The following is a 22875-nucleotide window of genomic DNA, read 5'->3' as shown; positions in this document are numbered from 1 at the left end:
GCTTGCTCATTCCCTCTGCTTCCAGAGTTGATTCATCAGGCTCACTGCTCAGTTCGGCATTTACTCTTGTTTCTCTTGCAGGCTTAATTGGTGATATCTATCTCAACAAAACCGCCTTGAGGAACTTCAAGATTTACAGCCTGGACATGAAACCCAGCTTCATAGAAAGGTTTGTGCAGATACTCAACACCCGCATACCCCGTTGTCACTACTTGTTTCCCTCTTTCCCTTATTTACAGCAAATGCATTTGGCAGAGGGACAAGACCTAGTTAGCAACTCCACCTGCCAGGCAAGCCAGCATCTGGTCCTGGAGTGAGCTGGCAAATCATGACCAGGTACCTCACAAAAACACACAGAGCACTGCAGCAGCCCTTCCTTATCGATGCCTACATTTCAGGCCTCTTCTTATTTCTGCTCAAGCCCAGCAGCTCAGCTTTGCTCAGTGGTCCCATCAAAACTGCTTGGATGGGTAAAACCAGGGGCATAGCGCTGCTTATGTGCACATGTGCATGTGCACATATGCATCAGGCATGGGCAGAGTGCACTCTCCCATAGGTGGGGGTGGAGCGTGTTTGCCCAGTCCTCACCATTGTTGTGTTTTGTGGTAGCCAGCAAAGCAGAGATTCTGTGGAGGGGAGTTCCACAACCTAATGGCGCCTTGCCTGAAGAAGTACATTCTTTCCATTTAAAAGAAGGAAATTGAAAGCTGAAATTTCCAGGGTGCTGAATTCTGTACACGGTACCATCCAGGTTCCAGGACCAGGAACAAGCCTTGCTACTGATGGCACAGGCAGCGGCCAGCAAAGCTGGGGAACAGCAAATCCTTTTCTGTCACTAGGCTTCCTCTCTCAAGCTTTCTGCCTTCCAGATAGTTTGGACTACAGCTCCCATCAGTGCCCCCCCCCCGGCCAAATTCTGCCACTAAACCATCTATTTATTTTTTAAGTGTGATCCCAGGTCAAAGCACATTTTGCTTTTGTTTTGTAAATGCAGCTTCTTTCTTGGCTAAAATCCGAGGATTGTTTTTGCGGGGAGGGTCTTCCTTTCTGTTTTTTGACCCTAAGGAACTTTGGCGACTGAGTCACAAAGCTCTCCAGAAAGAGATTGTTTCCCTTGCCAGGTTGCAGGTGGTTTAGCTGCAGCTCTCTCTTCTTCTTTTTCTGCTGTGAAGGCGCTTGCTTTTCCAGGGCAAGCTCCATCAGCCTCCTCTCCCTGCTAAAGTCCTTTGCAGTTGCAAGTTCCCATCAAAAAGTGGGCGGGGGGCGTGAGGCGTAGAGGTGCTGCGCAGCAAGGAAAACCAGATCAGCAAGCGTCGCCATCGCTGAACGGGTGTTGCCTCTTCGGAAAGGATAAGAAGAAGGTGGAAATCTCTTTGTGGGGTGCCAGAGCGCGCAGCACTGAACCGTGGTTGTCCTGAGCTTAGCTCAGATAATGCCACCGCTGTTCCTGTGACTGTTCCAGGCCAGTAATTCCCCCCGAATCAAAAGGGGCTTATCATCCCACGCAGACTGATAGCATCCTCTAGAGAGGCTTTGTGACCCTGTATTGTTTCTGAAAATCAGTTGCTGGAAGCCACAGGAGGGGAGAGGGCTGTGTTTGAGGGTTTTCCACAGCCATTTGGGTGGCCGCTGTGAGAACAGGGTGCTGGACTAGATGGGCCATTGGCTCTTGTGTTCTTCTTGCATTCCCTTTCTAGTCTCCTTTGACCCTTCTTTTTCTGGGGAGTCCTGCCTTGGGCACAATCCATGGCACCTAGGGCAACGTATACAGCAAGCAAGTTCAAGTGGTGAGACTTTTCCCAGATTCTGGCATTTTGGGAAGGGAGGAATGCATGCCTGAATAAAGCTCGCTGTGTGCAGAAAAGCAGGCGTTAAACAGGAAGAATTCAGGCTAGTTGACTCTTTGCTGTACTTAATTTCTATGGACAGCAGCAGAGGCGTAGTGCAGTCTAGGGCAGTGATTCCCAAACCTCCCCTCCACCCCACAGAATCTGAACAATCATTCTGTCCCGATCCTCAGAGATGTTAGTAAAATGAATTTCAAGCAACCCTAGTTATGGATGTTGTTCTTCCTATCAGTCTCCCCTTGAAAACTGATGACAGTCTTCGCAGACCACTTAATGGCTGTTTCTGCCTCTTGTAGCAATTGAAAGCTGCTGTGGTTAACACTGCATGACTTCAAATTGTATTTTGACAGACATGCTGGGGACCACCTGGGTGTAGCTTGTGGGACACCAGCAGCATTTTGGCCTGGGGAAGCTTTCATGTATTCCCTTTGTGGCCCGTCCATTCTCTGGTTTGCTCGGAGTTGGGTACATAGTTCCCCCCTGTTTCTGTCCTCACAGCAACCCTGTGAGGTATGTTAGGCTAAGTTGGGGTTGGCATCTTGTGGCTCTCTGGATGCATTAGGCTTCAGCCTAATCTCAAAAGGGCTCTTCAGGCAATCAAGTCTGACCTCTGCCAAGAGTGATCTGTCCCTCCTCAAGTCATCTGATAACTGAGAAAGACGGGGGGGGGGGAGGGAGAAGTGGGTGGCAAAAAGAGAGACGAGAGACTCTTAATCTTAGGGTCATGGGTTCGAGGCACACGTTGGGCAAAAGATTTCAGCATTGCAGTGGGGTTGGCCATCATGGTCCCTTCCAACTCTACAATTCTATGATTCTATGAGACAGCGAAGAGACAATTCTGTCCCCTCATTACTCTAGTCCTGTCCCCCGCCCCCCCCCCCCCGCCGACTGCTGGTGTGACCTGTTTCCAATGATTGTGCCCAAGGAAGCACATCCCTAGGCAGAAGACGTCTCCCTGCTCCTGAGTGAGGAAGGAGTGATTGCCAAAGGTCACCTCTGGCTGAGTGGGAATTTGAATCCAGTCTATTTCATCCTAGTTCAGCGCTCTAACCACTGCACAGCATTGCATTTACTTCCCTTTTCTTTTCAATGTAGAAAATGGTCTTTGCTTCAAAAGAAAAGAAAATTTAATAGAGAGGGAAAGACCTTTATTAATATTTTAAACGTTTTATTGCACACAGAGTATATCCTTACCACTGATGTATTGCATACAACACAACAGTGTGTATTTCTTAGTATGTACAGGTTTTACCTTGCTGCCTGGGACTGGTGAGAGTTGTCGTTCACAGCATTTGGAGGGCACCAGGTGGGCAAAGCCTGGCTTAGTAGATAAAAACAAAACATCATTGTTTTAACACCCACACCCCTGGTCCTTAGAGAGTTGCACAGGATCAATGTTGACTGTTCTTCCCGGAAAATAGCTCTTACTCAGAGAAGTCCCACCCACCCACGCAGCACGTGTGGATCATCTTGAACAGAACTCAGGCCCCAATCGATTTTCTTCTCTCCAGAACTATACTAGATGATCCATTAGCCATTTAAAACCTGTTTGCCTTGCGGACGTATAGGGCAGAGGCGCAATTCCGCTGAGCCAGCGATCTCACCTCTCACAGAGCATCTCCCAGTTTGCCGCTGCCGCCGACTTAGCGCATCTGAAGGAAGCCCCTTTATCGGATTAGGGTCCTGGAGTTTGTTACAGCGCTGTCGCCTCCGGGCATGTAAAAGGGGCCTTTTAATAAGAAAATATACACAGCCCTGGGGAGTTGGAAGGGATTAGATGGAATGCGAACTGGCATTCCCCGTCTCTCCGTAGACGTGCAGTCATCTCGCCTGCCGTCCTTGAGGTTGGGGTTTCTGGTTGGTGAGAAGAGGGAGGTGGAGTTGCCTATCTTGAAAGACTGCTCATCTCATCTCTTGAGCGGTCACACTGAGGCTGCTCTTGATAGCAAGGTGGCAACCTGGAGGTGTGAGCCGGAGGGAATCAGAAATGGGAAAGGTAAAGAGAAAAAAAACAAAACAAAACCGGTGAGGGTTTGTTTGTCCCAGGATATACGAATCAGCTGAATATTCCTTGTGCAAGGAGGGATGCAGGCGATCATTTTTCATAGCTGTCCTGCTCTGTCAATGCAACAGTGCCTAGAAACCCTAACACAGCTAGATGAGGGTTGAAAGCTGCTGCCTTCCTTGGAGGCAGGTGGTGGGGAGTTGCCACATCATGGAAATGCCAGTTGTTGAAGCCTTCTCCGAACACTCCCCCTCCTGCAGCTCTTACTCAGCAATTAGCCCTCACTGCGGCAGAAGGAGCAAATAGAACCTGCGGCAGGATGTTGCGGTGTCTTCCAGCCAGCTTTCGAACAGGAGCCTTTTCACACACACACACGATCTCCATCCTTGGAGACTTTTTCTGGCTATGATAGCGGTGTTATTTACTAATTTAATAGTTGCTGGTTTTTGCCACAGCAGCTCAAAGTGATTTACAATATCTTAAGCAAAAAACAAACAAACACAAACAAACAAACAAACAAATGTTAAAACCAGCATCAAGAAAACCCTGTATTAAAGCATCCCACCCACACAAAACGGCCACAGATAGTTAAAAGCCAACGGCCTGATTAAAAGGAATGTTTCTGCCTGGCACCTAAAGATTTGTCATGATTGCGCCAGGCAAGCCTCCCTGAGGAGAGCATTCCACAAGCGAGGAGCCACCACTGAAAAGGCCTGGCCTCATGTTCCTACCCTACAGACTTCTACAGATGGGGCACACAAAGAAGGGCCCCAGGTGACGATTGCAGGGTCCAGGTTGCTTGATATGGGGAGAGGCGATTACCTTGAGGTATTGGTTTTAAAAGGGTTAAATAACAGGTGATGGGAAAGTCATGTACCTAAACCCTCGGGTGCTGCTGCGCTATATGGGTTATATGGAAACATACTTTGACTTGGTATAATAAGATGGTATCTTTATGTTGCTATAATCCTTGAGGGTTCATGTTTGACACTGTCCACCTTGAATATGAGCATTTTATAGCAGTTGTGGTTGAGGTCCCTTTCCCATTCTGCCCTCCTGAAATTTCCCCGTACAGTGCAAGGAAGAGCAATTTTAACCTTTGAGAAAACGTCATCCCCCAATTCTTGCTCCCCCAGATACTTAGCATAAGCTCTTGGGGGCTTGAGCCAAATTCTGGTCTTTTTTGCTGCTGTGAGAACCAGTTCACACAACTATGGAAAAGTTGATATTCCGTAACTTCCTTTTAGTGTGCTGGGGGGTGACTGAGGCAGGGTGGAGAAGAGGATGCTTGTGACCTTTGATGCGTGGCTGGATCTCAGTTTCCCAAAGTGGACTTGAACCAGGATGCAGCCTCAAAGCATTCCCAAGGCAAAATTGCCAACCAGTAAGGCTCTCCCTGCATCAAAATTGGTCCCCAAAATTATCCAGCCTGGGATGCAGCTTCTTCTTTTCTTCTCATCATCTGCTTTCTCCCCACAGCCTACGTGGGACCACTCCTTGGAGCGCCGTCCCTGACAGCGCAATGGGCCCAGCGTTCTTCCGGGGAACCCTTCAGGTGCAACATATGCCTCAGGACACTTTCTTGAAGCTAGAGGTGAGTTGCTGGATCAGAGGCCTTAAGAAGAGATGCTGGAGAGAAGGGCCTTTGTTGATGAGCCGTTGGGCTTCTTTTTAGACAACAGGGTCCTTGGCAGCAAGAATTGTGTATCCGCTACAGCTAGAGGTGTGCAGAATCTGTTCCTTTATGCCTGCGTGTTTTCGCCTTCAACACTGTCATCGCATTGTTGGAAATCTATGCATTCTTTGTGATGCACGTCCAAACCATTGTTTTGCACTGATTAGAACATTATTAGCTGCAGCTGGTTGGATTGTACACCGTGAGCCTCATTCAAAGGAACAGACAACTGAATTTGTTGTGCATTCCACATGAAATCATCTTGTGAGACCTAGTCACCACCTTTTTTTGAGGGACGTGGGAGTGAGGTGCAGGGAGAATCTAGTATACACATTCTAAAATTGATCTAGGTTTGATTTGACGATAAATCCTCTAAAAGATTCCACTTTCCTAGGACACTTTCTGAAACATGTAAATGCATTTTTATTTATTCTTGCAGTGGGAATAGGAAAGTGTGGCATCAGTGAGGTAGGTTAGGCTGAGAGGCAATGACTGGCCACCAAGGGAGCTTCGTGGCTTAGTGAGGATTTGAACCGCAGTCTCCCAGGTCCTAGTCTGATGCCCTAACCACTACACCACATTGGCTCTTTTATGGCAGCATCAAGTCTGGAGAAGGAGGTGGTGAAAGTTTTCTGCCATTTCCCCATATTTGCCTAGGCCATCTGTAGAAATGTTAGCTGCATTCTAGAATGTCCACATATTCTGTTACTGCACTCCTGACCCATCTCTGTTTCCTAGGGTTGGAGCAAAGGTGTCGTCTTTGTCAATGGGCAGAACCTCGGTCGCTACTGGAAAATTGGCCCTCAAGGAACACTCTACCTCCCAGCCACATGGCTCCAGCAAGGGCACAATGAGGTGAGTTGCCCGATTGGCACCCACAAAAGCTGTAACAACCTACCTTGGCAGATTCCAGGGGTAGGTCAATGCCCCGCCCTCCAGATGTTGTTGGACTGCAGCTCATATCAGCCCTACCAAAATGGCTGATGGTCAGGTATCATGTATTTGTTTAGCAATATTTTGTATACCGCTTAATCGAAAAGTATCTCTAGTATAGAATATATTCATTAAAAACAGCAACGAAAGCAGGACTTTAAAACTCGTGGATATAGTCATAGTGATCAAAGTGCAGATAAAATAAAAACAGTTTTAAAGGGGAAGTGTGCATGATAAAAAACAGCTCCGGGTTAAGCTCACATTTTAAAAAATATATCTATGGCATGTGATTAGCATTTGCGCAAAAGGTTGATCCTTCGTTGCTGAAGCAGCAGAGGAGCATGGAAGGCTAGGAGTGGACTCTTAATTAGGGAAGAATTATGAACTCTCTTAGTTCATGTGGTTGTTTATGTTTTATGCTTCTGGGTGTAAATCTGAGAAATGTGCCCTATAACAAAAGGATGTGTGCGAACAACACAAAAGAAAGCTGGTTTCTTTTACTGCATTTATATCCCACACTCCCTCCAAGGAGCTCAAGGTGGTACACATGGTTCTCCCTCCTCCCTTATTTGTCCTCACATCAACCCTTTGAGGGAAGTTAAGCTGCAAGACTATGACTAAGTCCCTCAGTGAGTTTAATGGTGGAGTGAAGTTTTGAACCCAGGTTTCAGAGCCTAGGCACCTGAATTAGATCTGCAGAAGTACTTTTCCTTATGTGTGATCAATGCCGTAGAGAAGCCAATTCCCTCCAGGTTTATTGCTTCCAGGGCATGCATAGAGTTTGCAAGGAATGATGGGAGGAGGAGAACGCTGGCCTGTCCACCCTTCACCATGACTTCACTGTCCCTGAGGAAAATGTGGGGAATGTGCTTGTGAAAGTTTTTGAAGTACATGAACCACATGGAAGTATTCTAGCTCTTACTAATCCCAGCAGATACGCCTTTCATTTTTCAGATGCCAGCGACAACAACTACTACTTTGTATGAATGCAGAGTCAAGCGTATTCCGTTACTTGTGTCAAACTGTTCCTTTTCTTTCTATTTCCTTCCCAGATCATTATTTTTGAAGAGCGTGCTGCAGGGCGAATCATCCAGTCCACAGACTTGCCTTTCCTCGGACGGAGCCAGTATGTGGGCTGAACCAGGACAGGGGGTGGGGGGCTTATCCCTGACTGCTTCACCCCCCACCCCAGCTGGTTCATTTGAGGGCATGCGTCTGAAATGGATTTGTGGGAGGGAGGCAGGGAGGGCTTGGATGCAGGGAAGGCTCCACTTCTTCCTCCAAACCCTTGTGAAAGGTGTGCCCCCCGTCTCCATCAATGAATTTCCAGGGCTTGGGTGGAGTCTGGTTGCTGAATGCTCACACTGAATTTAAGAGGCTGGCTTCAAACACTGGAAGTAGGGAGGAAATCCAACGTATCTAGGAGTCCTTCCCTAGAGGAGTTCAGCTCTGCTGCTGGTTCTCTTGCCCTGGCTGGAACAAAAAATGCGGAGAATCTCTCTGCGGGATCAGTGTGCAAGGCCTGTCAGGGATCCACTGGATTCAGAAGCTGATCCACAAACAATTCGGCTTGAGTTGGACATCTTTTTGTTCTCTTTGACACCTGCAAGTAGCCGACCTCTCCGCTCGTCTGCTGGGATTTTCAGACAATTGAAGACCTCCTTACTGTGAAGAAAAGGGAATCTTTTTATTACTATTCCATTTTTAGTCTCTCAGTGTGGTCGTTTGGCTGGGTAGGATGGCACTGTTCACAATTTTTGCATTAGTCTAAGAGTTCCAGCCAAGGTATCTTTTGTTGTTAACCCGAAAGGCACCCAACTAGTTGCTTTCAGTTTGGTCCTTTAAATGCCAGCCATGTGTGGGGAGTCCCGTGAAAGCCATATTGAAGTGGGTGAAGGTTCCACATTCGAAGCATGCCGTGAACTTGCATGCTTTCAGTTGCAGTTCGAACAAGAGGGTGCCAAGAACTCTTGCCGCTGGGGACATGGAGCACCTAACACTATTGCTGTAACTCCAGGGGCCCCTGCCTAGGTGGATCCCTGCCATTGCACTGAGAACCTCCACAGCCCTGCGACAAATTCCTGCAGCCACTGACAAGCATGGATGTGGGGGGCTTTTCCCCACGCCCCCAGTTGCTGGCGCCCCTTAGAAACACAGCACCGAGTCATTGCCATGGGGCACCCCCCTCACAATGGTGAATGTAACGCGATTGGCAGATCTTGCAGAGCCCCAAAAGGAGACTGAGGAAAAGAGGAGGGGGATGTTTTAGCAAAGAGATGCACTCAGTAAAATCAAAGTCCGCGCATACAGTCTTGGGAACTAGTGCAGCGATCCTGTAGTTTTAGCATTCTGCGGGTGGGATTTATATCAACTGTTGCTCTCTCTTTAGGCGGCTGTGGGAAACTTTAAGAGCCCATCTACACACTTCGCCAAACGGTGGTGGTGGAGACTGTACCACTTCAGAATTCAGGGGTCTGTGTGTGCGTGCCATATTTTTTTGAACAATCTCCCTGCATGTGGTAAACCTGGGCAGCTGGCAGTAGCTACCTTAACCATTCTCTCTTTACCATATTGCAGACATTTGCCACGCAGGGAAGCCTTCTGAAATATCAACCACCACCACCCTAGACACAGGATGGAGTGGTGCAGCCTGGAATTATACTACCTTGGATGGTTGGGGAGAATCTGTGGTCCACCAGACATGGCTGGACTACAGTTCCCATCATCCCTTGCCACAGGGGCCGGTTGGGAGCTCAACAACGTGCAGAAGGCTGCAGCTTCCCCATCCCTGTTGCAGTGCAGAAGCTGCAAACAGGGCTGCTTTCTGCATAGTCCTCAGGGTTGTCTCCTGCATCATAAGAGTGAGAGCCTGTGTTTCTCTGCAACCAGAATACCTCTCTGGCTCCTGTTGGCACCAGTGTGCGGCTCTAGCAGCACTGGGCATCTGGAGAGTCAACTTGAAAGAGCGGATGCTTCATCTTTGCAGCACAGTGCCCACCCTTTGTTTCCAGATGTTTAGCTTGAGAAGGCAATGCAAGGGAGAGGCGGACTGCATTTGCAGCCGGGACACCTGGCATTTTTGCATTTTGTAGCTGGAACACTGGCCTTAAAAAAGGGAAGACTCTGAAAAGGTGTAATGCTTCATCCACACTCTTTTTTTGGAGGCCTGCTTCTCTCCCCACCCTTTTCAAAAACCGCCCAAAAGCTTCTCAGTTTCATCTTTCATGGTTCATAATCAAACACTGCAGCAACCATATTAGTGACCGATTGGGGAGTATTCCCTTCTGCTCGGATGACATCTCTTGCTGGTAGCTTGCAACAGACTGCATTTTCCAAGCTGCCTCTCCCCTGCTCCAAATTGAAAAAAAAAGAGAGGAGGGAATTTGGCACCCAACCTCCCAGATGCTGCTTTAGAAAAAATGGGATTTGGCACCCGGTCTCCCAGCTGCTGGTTGGGTCAGGCCATTTCAGGAAGCCATTTAACCACAGCCCCCTGGCTCCGCTTCCCTTCCTAAGCATTGCCTCCCCAGCGACCGCAGGCGTGAGAGATTTCAAGGGGCTTCTGGCTGTTAAAAACCATATTTAATTTTATTTAAGAAATTAAATACAGTTGGATTAAAATTTGAACAGACAGTGCAGCTGTAAAAAAGAAAAGAAAAGAAAAAAAGAACAACAACAAAACCAAACCCAGCATCCTCCATCTGGACCTCTTGCTGCTCACTCAAAGCACCAGCCACCATCCCAGCTCTCAGAGCCAACGTGCCCCTGTTTTTGCATCCGTGTCCAAGGCCCGAGCCCCTGCTGTCAACAAAGAGCAACTTTGCAAGAAACAAGCGAAAAGGATGGGAGTTCCTTGGGATGCATCCTGTTGATTCCTTTATTTATTTTCTCCATGATATGCTGCAGCCTGGCAGGGTTATTGTTTTGCCGTAAATAAAACAGACACATGCAAATAGGAGAGGACAGCCATTGGAAACAACTCCTGCATTGTAAAATCTAAAATCTGGTGGGGTTTTTTTTTAAAAAAAAATTAAGCAAAATGCCTCTCAATTCCTCCCCACCCACCTTTTGTAAGCTAGATCTGGGCTGTGTTTTAATTTTATGAAGGCTAGGGGCTCCTCATCACAGAGGGGAAGCCTACATGAGCAGTTCTGCTGGACGTTCAGATTTCGCAACTGTTGAGTTCTGGATTTTAGTAAAATAAAAAAATTTAAAAGGCAGAGTTTTTCATAGTTGGAAACAAAAGAGCCTTCTTGGTTTAAAGGCTTGTTTGTTGTTTCCCCCCAGTTGATTGTTTTTGATAAATAGTGCCATAAATGGAAAAAAAATCCTAAACTTGCCTTTTCATTTATTATTATTTTAAATATCAGGAACTGTCATTAGTCCAAAGAGCGGTTTGATTCCATACTGTCTATGCATCTGAGCTAATTAGGGTTAAGGGTTTTAAAAAGTGCATTTTCCTGTACAGGGTTATTTTCCTGTAGCTAGCAGATACCATTGTGCTTTTGAAATAGATCAAATACCATCACAAAATATCATTTTGATTTTTTTTTAAAGGAAAGTGAAGAGACAGTGAGGGCACCTTGTACATGAATGTATTTATGAAGAAAATTTGAAGGGGGCAGGCAGAATGGGTGGATCTTTCTTTGGTCTTTTACATTTTCAGGGGATTAACACAGTCTCTATCCACAGGGCAATGCATTTCAGCCACAGATAACTTTCCATACAGCCCCTCCTACTCTTATCACCCAACTCTTCCCCACCCCATAGTATGGGTGGCTATTTGACCATCCATAAGTAGGGCTGCACTGAGTCATGGGAATCTGCCTCTGTACTTCAGGAAGTGGAACTCTTAGCACCAATACGAACTGCCTGTAGACCATTTGGTCAAGTTGTTCCTGGACTGTGCCGCTTTAGAAAGCAGGTGCAGAAATCTGGTTGGTTGTCATTCGCACATAACAGCCATACAGATATTCCCCAAATACACTCCATGTAGAAAATCAGATGTTCAGGAAGAGGCCAGTTTTCTTTCTGCAGGGGTATGGTGTGCGTTTGGTGGCTGAGCCCTACCTCATTTTCAAATTGGCATGGTCTATAGTCCAGGGCCATGGGCTCTGCTGTGTTTGGAGTCCAGCACTCGCTGCTGATCTTTGGCCAATGCAGGAGCAGTGGTGTTGAACCGGCTTCATCTGAGCAGATTCAAAGAGAGGCATAGTCAGAGGATAAACGTGTTGTGTTCCCCCCACTTTTTATGACTTGTTTCTCTCGAAAAGCAATAGTTGCACATAACCAAAAACTTGCATTTTATTTGCTCCCCAAATCAGCCCACCACCCCTCTGACTTGTCAGAACATTTCCATGATTCTTGATTCACTCTGATCTCGTGACACTGGCTCCAACAGGCAGAATAAAGGGACCCAAGGAACAAAAATACCTGCCACTCATTTCTCACATTCATTGTTTGAGGATTCTGCTGGCCTTTGTGGCATGGAAGTTAGAAACAAATTAAGAAAGGTAATTGTTTTTCGTTGGACCAACCAGCTGATCTGTCTTAAAAATAAAGCGCCATACTTCTAACTGTCATTGCATGAGATAGGCAAAGGAACACCTATCTCCACTGAGATTTGGCCAACATTCCTTCATATAAGGGCTACACAGAAATATAGCCTCCTGGTTAAGCAAAAGCAAGACTCTGTTGCAAAAATGCCCGTTTTTGAACAATGGTAACAAGTATGTTTTGAAACAGGGTGGTCCACATTAGTGCCACAGGGCACCACAGTCTGATGTTTGTTCTTGCCTGTTTCCAGAGCATTTAAAAAATGTTTTGATCTATGGAACTCTGTACTGTAGCACTTCAGAATAGAGGTATGTTGGTATGGTTGAGCAGTCCTCTACATAATACTGTCCCTGCATGCAGGACATTAAACACATGAGATAAAAATTCAGTGTAGCCGACTCCCCAATGTGCCAGCTTGCCAAATGCAGGGAGGTTTTTCTTTTGTTTTGTATAGGGGGTTGTTTAGGGTCCCACACCTCTAAATCTGAAGTGGTACAGACCTGAGTCGGCTTGCCTTGAAAGATGTTTGCACCAGCCCTCCACCACAAAACATGCATATTTGCATTGAAGTTGTCAGGATTAACAAACTAAACATTTGCTATTGGCCCGTGTCTTCTTGGCCCTCATTTGCTTTTTGACTTGATGACCAACATATATAGGCCAGAAATTCAGTGGCAAGTTGGTCCAAAGGGTTATGTGATCATTGTGCAATGCCCAGAACATAAATACAGGTTTCCTTTTGTCTAATCAAATGAGGGGCAAGCTGAAATAGCCTCCCCAATCTGCCACCCCTGTTCACAAGGCCAGCCAGTTCAGTGGTTTTCAAAGCATCACACATGGCTTTGGGCAGCGTTGACTGATGCCCATTGAGACAGGGAGAAAAGCAGGGAGGCCAGCAGTAAGTGGAGCCAGAGTCATTGTCAGACAGAGCCCTCCCCCCTCCGGCTGCCTGTGGGCAGACATGTTGGTACGGCAGTGACTCATTTCTCCTAATGGAGTAGCTTCAACATCACAAAGTTGGAAAACAGACTGGAGGATGCACCCAAAATCAGTGCCATATGTTCTGAAGACCCTTGGCAAGAAACTTGTGATATGAAAAAACCTGCTTCATTTTTCTCTCTACACCCTAGAAAGTTACAAGCGGGGTCAAAACAGTATTTTCAGCCCATTGCTGGGAACGATCTTCTGCTGTACGGTTTGTTGCTGGGGATGTGGTGGTGGTGGTGGTCAGCTCACAAGCCTTATCCTAACCCACTTGAGGTTGACACGAATATGGGGAAAACCTGATGCCTTGAGTGATGTGTGCAGTGAGATAGGCCCAGCTTAGAAGGGTCAGGCAAATGATCCACAAAAGAAGTCGGTCAGAGATGCCTTGATCTAGGTCAGTGGTTTCCAATTAGGGGTTCAGGGGTCCGTGGAAAGCGCCTAGGGGGTCCGTGGCTGCGGCCTCATCCCTTGCCCCCCCCAACTAAATTTATGTTGTTTTTGCATGGTAATACAACAAATTTTATGGTCTGTTTTAGAGCCGTGGGATTTTTCAATATATTGGCCAAAATCCATTTTGAAATAACACCACGATAACAATTTGTGCCCGGAAATACGCAGGAATATATCGCTCCTCATGTTAGGGAGAGCAGGGCAACCAGCTTCAAGGCACTGCCGATATCGCACGATGATCTCAGCTGATAACACTGCTGATCTGAGCTTAGGTGGAGCAGCTTTTCTCAGTCAGCAGGAAAACAGCAGCAGCCACAGTGGATGTGCATCTTTGCTGGTGCCACCGCTGACTGCCCCACTGAGGGCGGCTTGATACACCCCCATCCTCATTCGCTTCCTCTCCTCCCCCCCATTCGATCTCCGTGACTGCTCCTTCCCGCATCCCCATGCCTGATCCCCAATTTCAGATATCATGATATATCAGAATATTGCAATGTTTAGCTGCTGATATATCACAATGTTGAAAAACGGATATCGCTTAGCTCTAGCCTGTTTCTTAGTATACCTCTGCACTTTTTGTTCACGAAATTGCTTTGGAGAAGTAACTACCACAGAGTTAACAAAATTTTCAAAAGTAGGGGGTCCATGGCTTGGCTTTTGAAAAATAAGGGGTCCTCGGTAATTAGCTAATTGGGAAGCACTGATCTAGGTTGTGTAGAATTAGCCAGGACCTGGGGGGTGGGGGAGGACACAACCTCTTCAATCCTCTTGGAGCAGGGGAAAGAGGTACGAATTGCAGGAAAGGGGTCCAGATGGTTATTTGCTAGTTTAAAATTAGCATTCTTTTTTTCTACTTCCCTTTCCCCCACATCATGGCCAAATGCTGCCATCTCTTACAGCATAATAAATATAATTTAAGAGCAAAGGTGCCACTGCCAAAGGCAGTGTTCCTCTCAAAGTAGAGATCTCTTTTCCCTGGTTGTGCCCAAGTATGTAGTTCATGCCTGCTAGGATGGGGACGGGAGAGAGGAATCCATCAAGGGTGAAAATGGCAACCATTGTCCTTATCAATACCCTTTGGAAGTCCGCCCATTGGTCTGATCCTTGACTCCTGGAGGGAGCTTCCCGGGCAGGCATTCTTTTGCCTTCATCGTCCTTGCCTTCCATCCACTCAACCTTCGCTTTGGACCAAAAGTGATGCCAACTCCATGACTTCTGTGCTTTTTCTTTAAAACAAAAACAAAACAAAAACAAAACTGGTTTGTCTCCAGAGGGTCAGTTGTGTTGTTTTCCTTCTTCGTTCAAGAGTCTACGAGGAAGTTCAGGTAAGTCTGAGCAGTTTCGGTCAGTTTGAGAGTAACTGAGCTGAATAGCCAGTCTATTAGACGTATCCAGGCTGTTCTTGGAGGCTGGCTGGCTGGCTCAAGGACTTCGCGAGAGGGAAGAGGCTGCGGATTAAAACATCAGCTTGAATGTCACAGATTTGCCTCTCGAGGGCAAGATGCTGTTCTTTTGCTTCTGACCAAACCTTATATTTAAGTATTATTTTATCAAGTCTTTGGCTAGAATGACACCTCAACCGAACCTTGATGTTTCTAAATGAAAATGGGAGCTTTTTGCCATATTCTAACTCTTCTATAACAATTCGTACCACCATAATGTCACAATGCTATGCATTTCCTTCCCTGCCCTCACCAACCAGCAAATGGGAAAACACATCACTGTGGCCGAATGACACCATATATATATTTATGTTTTTAAAAATGTTTACCCTGCTTCCCCCCATGTGTCTCAAAGCAGCTTGCAGGGTAAAAAACATACACATTTTTTAAAAAGTTGTGCTAAACATTACAAAGGAGATGGTGAAACAGACCCACAGCTAACGGTTTGTGACCATAGTGATGTGAATGTAGGAATTCTAAAAAATGATACCTGCTATTTGTTTTCTCTCTCTTTGCAACACAATGTCAAATTTCCACGTTTGGATCTGTGAAGCCTTTTTTCCCCTCGTTCACCAGCACGGGTTTCTCTGTCCTTGTGTGCCAAACAAGGATCTGCATGAGAAGAAGGGAGGAAAGAAGTTAGATCTCTATCACCTGAACATTAGCAAACTAGCAGCACAGCGAACCAAATCCCCCAGAGGCTAAGTCTCAAATTCCCCAAGTCTCAAAACCTTGGAGTAAGTTGGTGAAAAGCCTTATGGGGTTTTTCCCCTCCTTCCTCTTCTGTTTCTTGTGAGCCAATAAGACAGGGAAATGGAGCATGGGCAGAAATGACCCATTTTATGGCATCGTGTTTCAGGGCATTAACCCCATCCTTCGGCACACTTGCTGACTGACCTGTGCACTTGTCTTATCAACAGTCACAATCCTTGGGCTTATCCATCTTTTTGCCAGCCCTTACATTTTCCTGTGACGTATGATTTGCTGTAGAGACATCAGCTACCTTTTCAGTGGAGGTATGAGAAAATACCCCCCTTGAACCCATTCCCATGTAAGCTTGCCCAAAGGCTAGGCAAGATCTGTGCAACTGGCAACCCAATGAGTCAGATGTGCTGCTAGCCATGATTTGGGGCCTGACAGATGCTTGGCAAATTGCTCTCCCCTTGATCTTTCAGTTCCAGATGTGGAGCAAGAAAAAAAAAGGGGAGCCTCTGAGGGCTGAATTGAGTGACTGAGCCACCAGCTGCCGATCTCTCCTGTACCTGAATCACTTGTGCAATTTGACAGATCAGGTTGACTTGTTCCATCTCTAGTGGAGTTTTAATTGTGCTCAGACCCACTGGTCTCTAGCATTAGATGCCGTCACTCCAAGTGCAAGAGCTGTTGTACCCATTATTGTATTCAAGTTACCAGATTGAGACTCACAGTCATCTCTCCACCAGATTGCTGCTTCTGAATCTTTTCTGAGCTGCTAAGATTGTCCGTGTTCTGCAGTGCAGACCAGCCCAGTTACCTGTGTCCAAGCAATGGTTGAGAAAATTGGTGCAAGTTTCCCTAAAGTGGCAGACTTATCAACAGGATCTGCTCCAGAAACAAGAGTTTGATTGGCAGTGTGTCTATGGTTAAAAATAAAATAGCCTCCTCTCATAGTCTCTTGCGTAAATGAGTTGGAATGTTGCACACACAGGGAGGAATGTATTTCTGTATTATTTCTCTCTCTCATATAGCAGGAGTGGAAACCTCTGGCCTGGGGGCAGAATAGGGCCTCCAGGTCCCCTTGCTTGGCTCTCTGAACTCTTCTACAGGCCGAAAAGGATTTGTCGCCCCCTGTTGTACATCATGCTGGCTGCAGGTGTATGAGCAGCAGATGCCAGGTACCAAATGTTGCTTTCTGCCAAGCAGGAGCGTAACCTCCCTGGGCCCCATTCTCAAACTTGGCAAACTCCCTCCCTAAGCAAAGGTCTGTGCCCAGTGACTCCTTTGTTTACAGGTTCCTTCTCCCCCTGCTCTTTCTGTCTGCCGCCGCCAGCGTGGCCCTTTGGAGAGAAACCCTCCCATTCCCCTTCAGCTCTTCCTCTTGACGCTCCTCACCTCGTCCTGTTGCCATGACAATGAACTGCATGTTCAATCGATCCCATTTTATGCTCAAAGCTGTAGGCTCCTTTTACTGCCTGGCAAGAAAGATGGCCTGGCTGTCTGGAAACGGGAGTCAGGGCTGCTTATGGAAGATGAAAGGATTTCTGCCGGCTTGTGGGGCAGACCCTCCTCCTTCCCCCTTTCCCAACTTTTGATACAGGGTCCCCCCCCCCATTAAAATGAAAGGCGCACTTCACTCTGCAAGAGAGAGGTGTTCTCAACTGGCATGTGGAACAGAAGACAGGCCTCCCTCCTCCCAGTCTCATACCCTGTGGTTCATAAAAATGGGTTTTTGCCCTATTCTTATGGCTTAGGCCCAGGTTAAGGCTGTGCTGCAAACTGCAAAAAAGACCAAAGGCTCTTGATAATTTGTTTTGTTTGTTTTTGGCCTTTGGGACCACATGAAAGCAAATCAGCGGTCCCCCAAACCAGAGGGGAAGAGCCACCTGTGGAAGTCCTCCAAAATAGAAGCACAAGGCTGGGGTAGTTTGCTTCCTCCAGAGGAGACCTTGGGTAAAGAAGCCCCAACGGTTCTGGATGTAGAATATATGGAAGCAAAATGGTACCTTAGTGCAATTGGCAGCTTTTGGCTCGAGGTCATTCAGGGTCACCAGCTCCCGGAGCAAGCTACTCTCTTGGTATCCGCCCTTCACTCCTCGCAATTTGAAGTAAGCCTGAGGTCGCTGGAGGATGAGCCTGAGGTTCACAGCAAAGCCTGCCATGTCAATGGCGAAAGGCCGGTGAGGGTCAAATACAGTCTTCCACCCGTAGACCTTCCCGGCAGCATTCACTTTGGGCGACTCGTAGCGCAAGCCGCCCACAAAGGCCACTGGCCAGACTGACACTTTCCTGGTAGTCCGCATCTGGAAATGAGGAAAAAGAGAGAAAGAGTAGGCATAGAAAGAAAGGGTCTATTCAGTCTTCTGTATGAAGTTGTACAGTTGGCTCTACCATCTCAGGTCTTCACTACCTCATTACCACTGCATTTTTCTGCTGGTGCAGAACAGGTCATAAAACAGATAAAATGTCGGTGGGTGTTTACATCTTCCTTAGGCACCAAAATCCCTGCATTTGAAAAGCTAGCACACATGGGAGAAAACTTTTCCCTGATGGGCTAGTTGTCTGAACGGAGGGGAGGATTGTTGCTGTTGTTTTAAAAAAGCAAGATGTACCATTCAGACACACACAGCCAGAAGTGGCACAGGCCCACTACGAATGTACCACACGATAATCAAAATGTGTCATGTCTGCTGAGTCTCTTATGGACACCCCTTATCAAGTTGCCCCAAGTCTTGAGGCAGGAAAACAAAGGTTTAATCCCCAGCATCTCTGAATAGGGCTGGGAAAGAATCCTGTTTGCATCCCTGAGTAGCTACTGCCATTCAGTGTAGACAGAACTGAGCTAGAATGACCAATGATCTGGTCCAGCAGAATGCAGCTTCCAATGATGGGTAGGGCAATAACTCAATGACAGGCCATCTGCTTTGCATGCAGAAGGTCCCAGGTTCACTCCCTGGCATCTCCTGGTGGGGTTGAGAGATTCCTCCTGCCTGAAATCCTGGGAAACCACTGCCAATCAGTGTAGAGGATACTGAGCTCAATGGACCAGGGGTCAGACTCAGCATAAGGCAACTTCCTATGTCCCTAAGTGACATGAAAACTCTTCCCCAAAGAGCTTCTGCAGAATTCTCCACAGCTTCTAAAAACGGCTCGCTCTTCCTTCTTCCGCACCAGAGGGCCACAGGTGGGAGCTGTCTCTCCGCCGAAGCCGCGGCTGCTCACTTAACTTGCTTGGTGCTCCACGAGGCTCCGTCTCCCCGATCTTTCATCAAGTCTCTCGTCACTGCTAATTACAGCAAGAGAGCCCGGAGGAGTCCAAGGCACTTAGCCTCTTGCATTATACACTTGCTAAGAGCTCAAGCCACCCACGGGGCCAGCAGAAGAGAGAGACACCAATAAAAGGTTTGCTCTGCAGCAAGCCCTGCTGGCTTCCAGTCTGTCTCCCCCAGCCGCCCGCCGCCCCATGCAGCGGAGCGTTTGCAGGAAAGGGAGACAGAGATGCCACAAAACGCAGCCACCTGATTTTGCAGAGGGTCTGCAAAATGGCTTTCCTCATACACGAGCATCTGTTGGCAGCAACAGCAAAAACAGAAGCAAAGCCTGAGAAACATCCTGCAAAAAATAAAATAAGGGGGAGGGGAGTTCCGTATTACATGTGCAGCTTCTAAACTGCATCCACTGTGTACTGAATTATATTTCCCCTCCTGGATGTGTCCACATTCAGTGCCCACTTTCTGTCATTCCCCTTCAACAGCTTTCACCAACCTGCTGCCCCCAAAATGTTGCTTAAGGATGACTCCCATCAGCTGTTTGCTGCTAACCTGCGCTCTTCCAAGTCTGCTGTTACCCTGAGCTCTCAAAAAAAAATTCCGGCTTTCTGAGGCCTTCCTTAGACAACCTGCTTGTACAATATTTCATCCTGGTTTGCTTATACAAAGCTAACACGGAAATCAGACAATAGCCAGTCTTTATTTCATTTTGTTGGCAGGGTGGTTAGACGACAACGAGCATTTATCCTGATTTGCTTGCAGGATGTTCATAGTCTTTCCACTAATCATTCATTTGCCCCATATGCTTCAGTGCATTTCCTCACCACAAAATAAAAATAAAAATTTTAGAGTATTTTATTTGTGCAAATCTAAATTTATGGTATGTTCTTGAGTTCCTCTTGCAAAATATATAGCAGTTGGGACGCACCCTCTTAAAGGCATTCCTATTCCCCCAGTTATATGTTCCTCCAGAGTCGTCCTCAAAATCGACCTTGTCCATGGCACATTGGGCTTCAAGTTGGTCCACACGTGCCACAAATTAAGATGGGAGACTCTGGGGCCAGGGGCCAGGTGGGAGATGAAGGGCTGTGTGGCATCTTCAGGAGGTAGGCAGGTGGTGGGTATCACTTGCCCTGTGACCTTTAAGGTAAAGGGACCCCGACCATTAGGTCCAGTCGTGGCCGACTCTGGGGTTGCAGCGCTCATCTTGCTTTATTGGCCGAGGGAGCTGGCGTACAGCTTCCGAGTCATGTGGCCAGCATGACTAAGCCACCTCTGGCGAACCAGAGCAGTGCCGTTTACCTTCCCGCCGAAGCGGTACCTATTTATCTACTTGCACTCAACATGCTTTCGAACTGCTAGGTTGGCAGGAGCAGGGACCGAGCAACGAGAGCTCACCCCATTGCGGGGATTCAAACCGGCAACCTTCTGATCGGCAAGTACTAGGCTCTGTGGTTTAACCCACAGCGCCACCCACATCCCTAGCGCCACCTGTGTCCCTGTGACCTTTAGGTAAACACAAACACCAATTCCCTGCAAGTAACAAGTTGCTCTGTCCTAGCTTCTTGCTGTCCTACAGTCTACATAGAAGGTTGGGGGTTTTTTTTAGTGCAAAATGAGCATTTAGGGATGGTACATCTGATCTGCGGCACCGTCTGCTCTACCACCCCAGGACTCTTGTCATCTTACTCTCAGTGCATCATAAAGTCATACATTTTTAGTACTTGTTCCCCTACTGAAACAAAAGCTAAGTAAATGAAACTGATTTTACTTTTCTTTGATCTTTTCTCTTTTTTTGCATACACACCTCACTTCTTTTGTCTACACCCACCCTCACCCCCATCCACCAAGACTGTCTAAAATTAGATGACAAAGTCCCTGGAGAAAGGACATATGCGTTGTTTATGCTGCTGTGAGCATCATGGGTACAGATGGTGCTAGATAAATTATAAAGTGCTGGATAAACAATAGTAAAAACCCCAAAAGACTGAAGATAGACAAAGAAATCTAGGGTTGGTCTTTCAAATGAATAATTGGTGAATCTAGACGTGCAAGAGCTTATCATGACTGTCCCCATAGCCTCTGCCCCAAGGAGGGTCCAAAAATATAGGAAGCACTTGCACAAACGCTAGAGAACAAAAAGTGCAAAATATTAGGAGCAGCATGGTTGCAATCCTGTGTGTTCTTGGGAGAAATCTTTGAACTCACAGGTGCCTGATGTTGACTGTTCGCCTTGTAAAACACACTCAGCCCCAGCAAAAGATCTTCAGCCAACTGGGATGCAACTGTTAGCTTTTAATTAAGAATGCAAACAATATTGCATAGATGTGTTGCTGTTTAGAGAGCTAGCATGGCGCAGGGGTGGCAATGAAGGAAAGGAAAGATGGGTCCAGTCTCTGCTTGATTCTCTTCCTCATTCTCTGACTTCCTCGGTTATGCTAATCCATCACAAACAAAGCTGGAAACTCCATTGTTGGCTCATTCGTTTGCTGTAGCAAGGAAGGTGGTGGTAGGTTTAGGGAAGCTTTTAATGTTTGATGCATTACTGTATTTTAATATTTTGTTGGAAGCTGCCCAGAGTGGCTGGGGAAGCCCAGCCAGATGGGCGGGCTATAAATAATAAATTATTATAATATTATTATTATTAGGTAGCCTGAAGCACCTGATGATGACATCATAGCCCCTGCTCTGTACAAGTCCCAGAGCTATGCTCCCTTTGTGTTTCCACTCCACTCTACCACCAGGCCTGCCATTCCACACTGTAGCCTGTGCCTGTGGATCACCTGGTGCCCTCTACTATTTGACCAGTGAAACAACAGGCTCGTGAAAGGGGAAGAAGGGTCAAAGCTCTATGACAGAAGGCATGATTTGCCTGCATAAAGTCATAGAATCATAGAATCATAGAATCATAGAGTTGGAAGAGACCACAAGGGCCATCGAGTCCAACCCCCTGCCAAGCAGGAAACACCATCAGAGCACTCCTGACATATGGTTGTCAAGCCTCTGCTTAAAGACCTCCAAAGTAGGAGACTCCACCACACTCCTTGGCAGCAAATTCCACTGTCGAACAGCTCTTACTGTCAGGAAGTTCTTCCTAATGTTTAGGTGGAATCTTCTTTCTTGTAGTTTGGCTCCATTGCTCCGTGTCCGCTTCTCTGGAGCAGCAGAAAACAACCTATCTCCCTCCTCTATGTGACATCCTTTTATATATTTGAACATGGCTATCATATCACCCCTTAACCTCCTCTTCTCCAGGCTGAACATGCCCAGCTCCCTTAGCCGTTCCTCATAAGGCATCGTTTCCAGGCCTTTGACCATTTTGGTTGCCCTCCTCTGGACACGTTCCAGTTTGTCAGTGTCCTTCTTGAATTGTGGTGCCCAGAACTGGACACAGTACTCCAGGTGAGGTCTGACCAGAGCAGAATACAGTGGCACTATTACTTCCCTTGATCTAGATGCTATACTCCTATTGATGAGGCCCAGAATTGCATTGGCTTTTTTAGCTGCCGCGTCACACTGTTGGCTCATGTCAAGTTTGTGGTCAACCAAGACTCCTAGATCCTTTTCACAAGTCCATGCCCTCTAAGTGTCCCATTTTAAGTGGGACAGCCCAGGTGGTCCGAAGCCACCCCGGCTTCTGATCCCAATCCATTCTGATCCCATTTTGGCTCCCGTGCTCTGGTCGCACCAGTCAGTTGGCTCACACCAGAGCGCAGGACCAAAGCTTAACTTGACCCTGCCATTCTTCTTCCTCCTTTTGTCATGGCACCTTGGGAAGCTGGCTTCCAGAAGTACACCTGCGGTGCTGGCAAAAGAGGAGGAGGCAGAAGCCACACCAGCTGTGCTGCCTGGTGCAACATCTCCTGATGCCACATGGGCAAGTATCGCCTTATCCTATTATTTCACAGTGCCCACCTCTGAGCGAGCAATATGTGAAACCTGGTAAGATGGATGGGCCTCACTTTAAGCACAAGAACACGGGAAGAGCCAGTGGCCTATCTAGTGCAGCATCCTG

General features: G+C 47.1%; 2 protein-coding genes across 6 annotated transcripts in view; one reads left to right on the top strand and one right to left on the bottom strand.

Moving 5' to 3' along the window:
* Nucleotides 1-11885, top strand: part of LOC308574571 (beta-galactosidase-1-like protein 2) — a 66380-nt gene extending 54495 nt beyond the window's left edge. For both annotated transcript variants that reach the window (XM_081172529.1, XM_081172530.1), the window contains exons 17-20: nt 82-169; nt 5332-5446; nt 6266-6382; nt 7513-11885. In XM_081172529.1, the coding sequence (XP_081028655.1) occupies nt 82-169; nt 5332-5446; nt 6266-6382; nt 7513-7599 (407 nt within the window). In that variant the 3' untranslated portion in view covers nt 7600-11885. The remainder of the gene's footprint in view (nt 1-81; nt 170-5331; nt 5447-6265; nt 6383-7512) is intronic.
* Nucleotides 11886-13850: 1965 nt separating this feature from the next.
* Nucleotides 13851-22875, bottom strand: part of B3GAT1 (beta-1,3-glucuronyltransferase 1) — a 62369-nt gene continuing 53344 nt past the window's right edge. For 3 of the 4 annotated variants that reach the window (XM_081172711.1, XM_081172710.1, XM_081172708.1), the window contains 3 exons: nt 17598-17894; nt 15386-15507; nt 14675-14901 (listed from right to left, as the gene is read on the bottom strand). In XM_081172711.1, coding sequence (XP_081028837.1) covers nt 15421-15507; nt 17598-17894 — 384 coding nt within the window. In that variant the 3' untranslated portion in view covers nt 14675-14901; nt 15386-15420. Of the gene's footprint in view, nt 14902-15385; nt 15508-17597; nt 17895-22875 lie in introns of all 4 variants that reach the window. The other variant, XM_081172709.1, reaches the window with a different exon arrangement.

Source organism: Podarcis bocagei, assembly GCF_964188305.1.
Source record: "Podarcis bocagei genome assembly, chromosome: 15".
Taxonomy (NCBI): domain Eukaryota; kingdom Metazoa; phylum Chordata; class Lepidosauria; order Squamata; family Lacertidae; genus Podarcis; species Podarcis bocagei.
This window is presented reverse-complemented; position numbering and strand designations above follow the sequence as displayed.